At 31.5% G+C, this 8,654-nt stretch overlaps 1 protein-coding gene across 1 annotated transcript in view; it reads right to left on the reverse strand.

Moving 5' to 3' along the window:
- Nucleotides 1-1,453: 1,453 nt before the first annotated feature.
- LOC117170236 (protoporphyrinogen oxidase) overlaps nucleotides 1,454-8,654 on the reverse strand; it is an 18,878-nt gene continuing 11,677 nt past the window's right edge. Inside the window, exons 2-3 of the mRNA XM_033356863.1 lie at nucleotides 7,377-8,502; nucleotides 1,454-1,918 (exon numbers count right to left, since the gene is read on the reverse strand). Coding sequence (XP_033212754.1) covers nucleotides 1,586-1,918; nucleotides 7,377-8,489 — 1,446 coding nt within the window. The 5' untranslated portion in view covers nucleotides 8,490-8,502 and the 3' untranslated portion in view covers nucleotides 1,454-1,585. The remainder of the gene's footprint in view (nucleotides 1,919-7,376; nucleotides 8,503-8,654) is intronic.

The raw sequence follows: 8,654 nt of genomic DNA on the forward strand, positions 1-8,654 counted from the left end.
GTGGCACCTATAGGTGAACCATACAGGATCCTATATAGGATGCTATATAGGAATTTTTAATAAGAGAGCAGAGACCATGCACGAGCAGCAGCAGAGCCGAGACCACGTATGAGCAGCGGCAGAACAGAGACAACGTACCATATGAGCAGCAGCAGAGCAGAGACAACTTACGAACAGCAGCAGAGCGGAGACAAAGTATGAGCAGCAGCAGAACAGAGACAAAATATGAGCAGCAGCAGAGCAGAGGCAACGTATGAGCAGCGGCAGGACAGACAACGTACCATATGAGCAGCAGCAGAGCAGAGACAACTTACGAACAGCAGCAGAGCGGAGACAAAGTATGAGTAGCAGCAGAACAGAGACAAAGTATGAGCAGCAGCAGAACCGAGGCAACGTATGAGTAGCGGCAGATCAGAGACAACGTACCACATGAGCAGCAGCAGAGCAGAGACAACTTACGAACAGCAGCAGAGCGGAGACAAAGTATGAGCAGCAGCAGAACAGAGACAAAGTATGAGCAGCAGCAGAACCGAGACAACGTATGATTAGCGGCAGATCAGAGACAACGTACCATATGAGCAGCAGCAGAGCAGAGACAACTTAGGAGTAGCAGCAGAGCGGAGACAAAGTATGAGCAGCAGCAGAACAGAGACAAAGTATGAGCAGCAGCAGGGCAGAGGCAACGTATGAGCAGCGGCAGAACAGACAACGTACCATATGAGCAGCAGCAGAGCAGAGAAAACTTACGAACAGCAGCAGAGCGGAGACAAAGTATGAGTAGCAGCAGAACAGAGACAAAGTATGAGCAGCAACAGAACCGAGACAACGTATGAGTAGCGGCAGATCAGAGACAACGTACCATATGAGCAGCAGTAGAGCAGAGACAACTTACGAGCAGCAGAGCGGAGACAAAGTATGAGCAGCAGCAGAACAGAGACAAAGTATGAGCAGCAGCAAAACCGAGACAACGTATGAGTAGCGGCAGATCAGAGACAACGTACCATATGAGCAGCAGCAGAGCAGAGACAACTTACGAGCAGCAGCAGAGCGGAGACAAAATATGAGCAGCAGCAGAACAGAGACAAAGTATGAACAGCAGAGCAGAGGCAACGTATGAGTAGCGGCAGATCAGAGACAACGTACCATATGAGCAGCAGCAGAGCAGAGACAACTTACGAGCAGCAGCAGAGCGGAGACAAAGTATGAGCAGCAGCAGAACAGAGACAAAGTATGAGCAGCAGCAGAACCGAGACAACGTATGAGTAGCGGCAGATCAGAGACAACGTACCATATGAGCAGCAACAGAGCAGAGACAACTTACGAGCAGCAGCAGAGCGGAGACAACGTACGAGCAGCAGCAGAGCAGGGACAACGTATAAGTCGCGGCAGAACAGAGGCAACTAACGATTAAGAAAAGGAAAGGGAAATCAAACCTTTCAGGAAACTAGACGAATTATGATTTTTAAACAATATTTATTAAATTGTAACATACTTTCACTGTTTACTATGTACATATAACAACGACTGGAATTGTTTATCACTGCTTTAGATGCACTATTTTCATTTGCAAAACTAAAAATACTTATTAGGCGATACTAGACACAGCCTTTTTTGCTGAAAAAATGACATCGTTTACTCCAATACCATCATAAGAAGCACCGCACAAGTATAACGGAAGTTTATTTTCTAAGATATAATTTTTAATACGGTCTACTCGCTCATTATGGCCCACAATGTATTGTGGAATGCAGTCCTTCAGAATAGAAACATTAGAAGAGATTGGTGTTGCCTTAATATTAAGGATTGATTTCACTTGATCCAGTGCGACGGATAACAAATGATCGTTTATTGTAGACAAATTTTCGCTGTTTCCAAAGTATTTATCAAACCAGGCTCCTCCCATCATGACTGTCAGTACCTTTTTAAGAAAAAAAAGGAAAAAATATGGATTAGTACTAGCAGTACTCATTAGTACCTACTATTTTTATTTCCTAAAATTAAATACATACACAATAGCAGGCCTTTGACTCACTTTAGAGAGCAATATTAAATTAAAGAGTGACGCCAAAGATCGCTTTTTTTAACCTAGCGTCGTTTTTGTTTTTTAAAAATTTCAAAAAAACACCCCTATTTAGGGGTTCAGAAAAACCCCCGAAAAATAAAAAAATAGGAAACACCACTAATTACAAAATCATGTTTCACTGTATTTTTTCTATAAAATAAACCTTAGAAAAGTAAATTCACGAATTTTCCTAATTGATAATGGGTTAATGTGAAAAATGATTTTATAATTAGTGGTATTTCCTTTTTTTATTTATCTGGGGATCTTCTAAACCCCCAAATAGGGGTGATTTTTTTAATTTTCTAAAAAGGAAAAGCGATGCTCACTTTGGTTTTAAATTACGAGTAATTTGATAACTGTAACCTATTTTTATATTTTTTCCCCAGGTCGCAAGGGAGGTCCGAAAAATAGGCTAACTTTGAGGTCACTATTTTTATTTGTGTTTTAGAGATGATTTCACCCCATGGGAGATCTTTGGGGTGAACCAAGACAAAATTATTTTACAATTAGTGGTTTCTTCTATTTTTTAATTTTTTGGGGTCTTCTCAACCCCTAAATAGGGGTAATTTAAAAAAAAATTAAACACAAAAAGCGATGCTCACTTTGGTTTTTACTGACGACTAATTGTATACCTGTAATATATTTTTATATTTTTTTCACCAGGTCGCTAACGAGATACAAAAAATAGGCCAAAAAACAGCCTATTTTGGCGTCACTCTTTCTTTTTTAAGCAAAATTTCCAGTTTTGTAACCTAATATTTTGAAACTGTTAAAAATGAACTGGAATGCTAATTTAAAATGTCATTCTTTGGTCTTTAAATGATCTAAATTCCTGTTTATTTATCGCAGACTTCACTTTTTCCCTATCCTCTTTTTTTTCTTGTTTTCTCTACTATTTTTGGTTCAAAGTTCACTTTTTTCTCGGTTCAAATGAATTCATTTATTTTGGCTAGAAATTTTTTTTAATTCCTCTAAAAAATTGAACTATTTTATTGAAAATTGCCCAATTTTGTCTAAAAATTTAACTACTGAATTGAAAATTCATGGATTTAGTTGAATTTATGTTTGTTGAATCTTTTTGATAAAAAATTAATCTCGTTATTTAAAAATTAATTTGTTGTTGTTGAAAATTCAATCGCCCTGTAGAAAATTTGTCATTTTGGATTCAAAATTTAATAATTTGAATAAAAAATTTTTTTCTTGACTAACGCATCTCTTTTCGGTTGAAAATACAACTATTTTGTCAAACATTCATCATTTTAGTTTATAAATTCATCTATTTGTCTTGAAATCTTACCCTATTTGGATATAAAATGCAACTGTTGGGTTAAAAAATAATCTGTTTCGGTTGAAAATATTTTTTTTTGTTGAAAATTCAACTAATTTATAGAAAATTCGTATATTATTAGGCTTAAGAAGTCAACAATATGGTAGAAAATTTAACTTTCAGTTGAAAATTTCATATTTAGCTCGAAAATTCAACAATTTTAAAAGAAATTTAACTTTTTTGTTGAAAATTCTTTATTTTTTTGTAGAAAGTTCGTATTTTATTATTGAAATATCAAACATTTGGTAAAAAATTCAACTATTTAGTTGATAATTTACGCACATATGTTGTTGGAAAATCGTCTTTTTTCAAAAAATTCAATTTTTTGATTGAATTAATCTGTTTTAGTTCAAGATTCGAGTATTTTAATAAAAATTCGTCTTTTCTTAACGAAATTATTTTTTCTTAACAATTAGAATCTTTTTGGTTTAAATAATAATAATTACATTTTTTGATGAAAATTAGTATTTTTAGGTTGTAAATTTAACTGCTTCGTAGAAAAGTCATCCGTTTGGCTTGGGAATTGAACAATTTGGTAAAAAATTTAAATTTTTCGTAGAAAATTCGTTAACATTTTTTTGTAAATTAATTTTTTTTTATGAAAATTTAACTATTTAATTTTTGGTCTAAAATTAATCATTTCTAGTTTTAAAATGTAGTTCATTGGTTGAAAATTTATGTAATTTGTTGAAAACTCGTCTCTTTGACGAGAAAATTAATCTGTTTTAGATGAGAATTCAAATATTTTATTGAAAAATCTTTTTTTTCGTTTAATTAAACTGTTTTTTATTTTAAATTAAAATCTTCTTTAGCTTATATCTCAATTACTAATTTTTTGTGTGAAAGTGGTTCTTTGCAGTTTAAAATTCAACTTTTTTGTAATGAATTCATCTTTTTGGCTTGTAAATTTAAATATAATTGGTTTAAAATTCGTCTTTTTCATAGAACATTGAAATATTTGTTAAAAAATGTATATATTTGATTGAAAATTCGTCTTTTATGGTAAAAAATTCAACTTCTCAAGTTCGTGTCTTTTGGTAGACAATCAATTTTTAAATAAAAAATTATTATTTATAATTATTTATAATTAAAATCTTTTTCGGTTTAAATAACAATTATATCGTTTCTGGTTAAAAGAACTATTTTTAGGTGGAAAATTAATTGTTTTGCAGATCATTCATTTACTTTTTATTGAAAATTCATATTTTTAAATAAAAATTTAACTATTCCATTTTTGGTTAAGCATTGATGATTTCTTATTTAAAAATTCAACTTTTTGGTTGAAAATGTATGTAACTTGTAGAAAGTTCATCTTCTTTGGTAGAAAATTTAAATATTTGTTTGAAAACTTATGGATTTTGTTGAAAATTCGGCTTTTCAGGGCAAAAATTTAACTAATTGGTTAAAAATGTATGTATTTTGTTCAAAATTCATCTTTTTTAGGAAGAATTTATTTATTTTTTATTAAACATGCAACTGTTTAGGTAAAAATTAATCTGTTTTAGTTGATGATTAAAGTATTTTGTTCAAAAATCGTCTTTTGGCTAGATAATTACAATATTTGGTTAAAAAAGTATGTATTTTGTGCCAAATTCGTCTTCATTTTTAATAATAAACCGTTTTTTATTTATGATTTTATTTCTAGTTTGAAAAATTAACACTTTGGTTGGAAATTGATCTTATTTGTTTAAAATTCATCTTTTTATTAGAAAATGAATCTTTTCATTTAAAAATTCATATTTTGGGTTCAAATCATTTACTAGTTTGAAAACTAAACTAATTGGTTGCAAATTTATGTAATTTGTTGATAATTCGTCTTTTTGCTAAAAAATTTTAATATTTGGTTAATTTAAATTGAAATCTTTTTTGGTTTTAATATCATTGATTAAATTCTTGGTCAAAATTTCGTATTTTAAGGGAGAAAATTGAACTGTTATCTAGAATTCATCCGCTTGGCTTGAAAATTCTACAATTTGGTAAAAAATTGAACTCTTTTGTAGAAAATTCGTTTAACTTTTAATAAAAATTCATTTTTAAAATGAAAATTCAACTATTTAATTTTCGGTCTGAAATTGAGCATTTTTAGATAAAAAAACCAACTGACTGGTTAAAAATGTATGTAATTTTTTGAAAATTCGTCTTTTTGGCAGAAAATTTAACTACCTGGTTAAAAATGTATTTTCTTGAAAAATCCCTTTTTTCTGGTAGAAAATTCAACTATTTGGTTACAAATTTATATTTTTGTTGAAAATCTGTCTTTTTTGTGAACAAAAAAAAGTTTTTTTATTAAACATGCCACTGTTTTGTTAAAAATGATTCTGTTTTAGTTGAGGATTTAAGTATTTTGTTAGAAATTCATTTTTCATTTTTGATATTTAACTGTTTTTTATTAAAAATTAAAATGCTTTTGGTTTAAATATCAATTATTATATTTTTAGTGATAATTAGTGTTAGTAATTTGTTAAAGATTCCTCTTTTTGGTAGAAAATTGAACTACTTGGATAAAGATTGATATTTTTGTTGTTGAAAATTCGTCTTTTTGGTAGAAGATTTAAATATTGGTTGAAAAAATGTACCTGATTTGTTAAAAATTTGTCTTTTTCGTAAAAATTTAACTAATTGGTTAAAAATTGATATTTTTTGCTAAAAAAATGCATCTTTTTTGGTAAAAAAAATTAACTGTTTGGTAGAAGATTTAAATATTGTGTGAAAAATATATGTATTTGATTGAAAATTCGTTTTTTTCAGTGAAAAATTCAAAGTATTGGTTAAAAATTGATATTTTCTTGTTTCATTTTTTTAAATCAATTTTATGATTAAACATAAAACTGTTTTGTTCAAAATTAATCAGTTTTAGTTGATGATTCAAGTATTTTGTTAAAAAATTATCTTTCATTTTTAATATTAAACTGTTTTGCGTTGAAAATTAAATTCCTTTTAGTTTAAATATCAATTAGTACATCTTCTAGTGATAATTAGTATTTACCGTTTAAAAATTCAACCAATTTATAAAAAATTGATATTTTTTTGTTAAAAAATTCATCTTTTTGGTAGAAAATTCAATTGTTTGGTTAAAAATTGATATTTTTTTGTTGAAAATTCATCTTTTTGGTAGAAGATTTATATATTGGTTGAAAAATATATGTATTTTATTAAAAATTCCTCTTTTCCGGTGGAAAATTAAACTATTTGTTTAAAAATTGATCAAAGTTGATAAAAATTCATCTTTTTCGTAGAAAATGAATCTTAATTCTTCTTCCAAAATTCATATTTTGGGTTGAAAATGTGAACAAATTGATTGAAAATTCAGCTCTTTCATTAACCCTTAAAGGGTACATTTCCGTAAAATTACATAAAGAGCATACTGGGTGTTAGGTACCCAAGGGTATTCAAACGTGCGCTGTGCCGACGGTATTGGTCAGTTTTTTACAAGAAAATCAATTAATGATGTTTAATCTATCTAGTTTAGAGCAAAAAAGGTTTCACAACAGTTTTTGAAATTCAAAGTAGTTAAAAAAATCCTTTTTGTAAAAAAAAATTAAAAAATAACTTTTTTCACTCTAAAAATCATAACTTTTTATGTTTTTGATATTTTTACATAAAATTTAACCTGAATACTTCCGAGATACGGCGCTTCAAAACTAAAATTAGTCTTATAGTATTAGTTTCAAAAGAAGGTATTTATTTTGAAAAATAAAAGCTTCAATTCAATGAAAAATGAAACATCGTACTTTGCATGATCAAAACATTTTTTTGATGTTAAACTGCGTATAAAAATCATCAAAATCAAAATTATGTGAAAATGACATAGAAAAATAGGTTTCCATGTAATTTGTTAATCTGGCGCCATATGTTCCATTTTCTTGATTTTGGTACGTTTTGTTAAAGCGGAAATAAGTCGCTGGGTGATTTACACCCAGTATGCCCTTTAAGCGTTAAAATCTCATCATAATCATAAATTAAAAGAAAGATAATTTCGTTACATACCGTAGATTCCTGTTTGATAATACAAGAATCAAAAATAACTCCCAAAATCGGCAACTCTTCTTTCGGTGGTACCAGAAACCCAAAAGCATCTATCGGCAGAACGTGTCCAGCAAATTCCAAATTAACCACAGCCACCGTGACTGATGGAATCGCCCCCAACTCATTTGCCAAGTCAGGATGCTGATTCTCCACAAGTCTGGCAAGCTTTTTCGCCGGTATGCTCGAAACGACTCTCTCATAAGTTTTTGATTGATCACCCGCCCGCACTTCCACTCCTTCCGGTTTGAAAAAAATTTCCTTGCAGTCAATTCCGAGCCGGATGTGTAAATGTTTATGATACAATTTGCTCGCCAAAGCTTGCGGCAATTGTTCCATGCCTCCATCTAGAGCCCAGATGGCCCAATTAGACTTTTGAGCTCGTTCAGCTGAACTCATGATACTTTTGTCCGTTTTTTCAGGAACTATCTCCCAAGGTTCCGGCTTCTTTGGTTTCATCTGATCAAATAATCTCTCGTGAATCATCCCTCGGAATATAGATCCGTGAAGCTGTTCAGCTCGAAAGAGAGATGGCATCAGAAATTTGACACTGATTTCCTTCGCGTCTCCGGCGCAAATTCCACATATCATCGGACTTATGATGTAATCAGCTATGTGACTTCCGACTCGCCTTTCTATGAAACTGTAGAGACTTTCGTCCTTGTTTATAATCGAAGGTTGGCGAATTTCTCTCCAGATTGTTGATATGAGGGGTTCATTTAAGGGCGGACATGTTCTGAAGAGGGGTTTTAGCGAAATTGGAAGAGGGTGTAATTTGTTGTTGGTGTAGATGAATTTGTTGCTAGCGGCAGGATCATTGACCGCGATGGGACGAAGTTTCGTACCCAGCTTGAGATCGTCGATTAAGTTTAGGGTATTTTGACCCGTGTCTCCACGGGGTCTTATTGTTCTGGGGCCTAGCTCGAAAACTGCACCGGATGGGGATTTTTTTGATTGGACCCATCCTCCGAGACGGCTCGAAGCTTCTAATAAAATTACGGGAGCTAGTTTTGGATTTTCGAGAGCGTAGTAAGCGGCACTTAATCCGGAAAGACCCCCACCTAATACTGCCGTCATTTTGGCGACTGATCTGGAAAAATGATAAAATAATTCATTTATTTTATCATTTTCTCTTATTGTACGTAACTTCATGCAAACTCTTGTTTAAAAAAAAAAACAAGAATCCAACGACCAAATTTGGACCACAACGAACAAACAAAAAAGAAAAACAAAAAAATTCTA

The sequence above is a fragment of the Belonocnema kinseyi genome, chromosome 3, assembly GCF_010883055.1.
Source record: "Belonocnema kinseyi isolate 2016_QV_RU_SX_M_011 chromosome 3, B_treatae_v1, whole genome shotgun sequence".
Classification (NCBI taxonomy): domain Eukaryota; kingdom Metazoa; phylum Arthropoda; class Insecta; order Hymenoptera; family Cynipidae; genus Belonocnema; species Belonocnema kinseyi.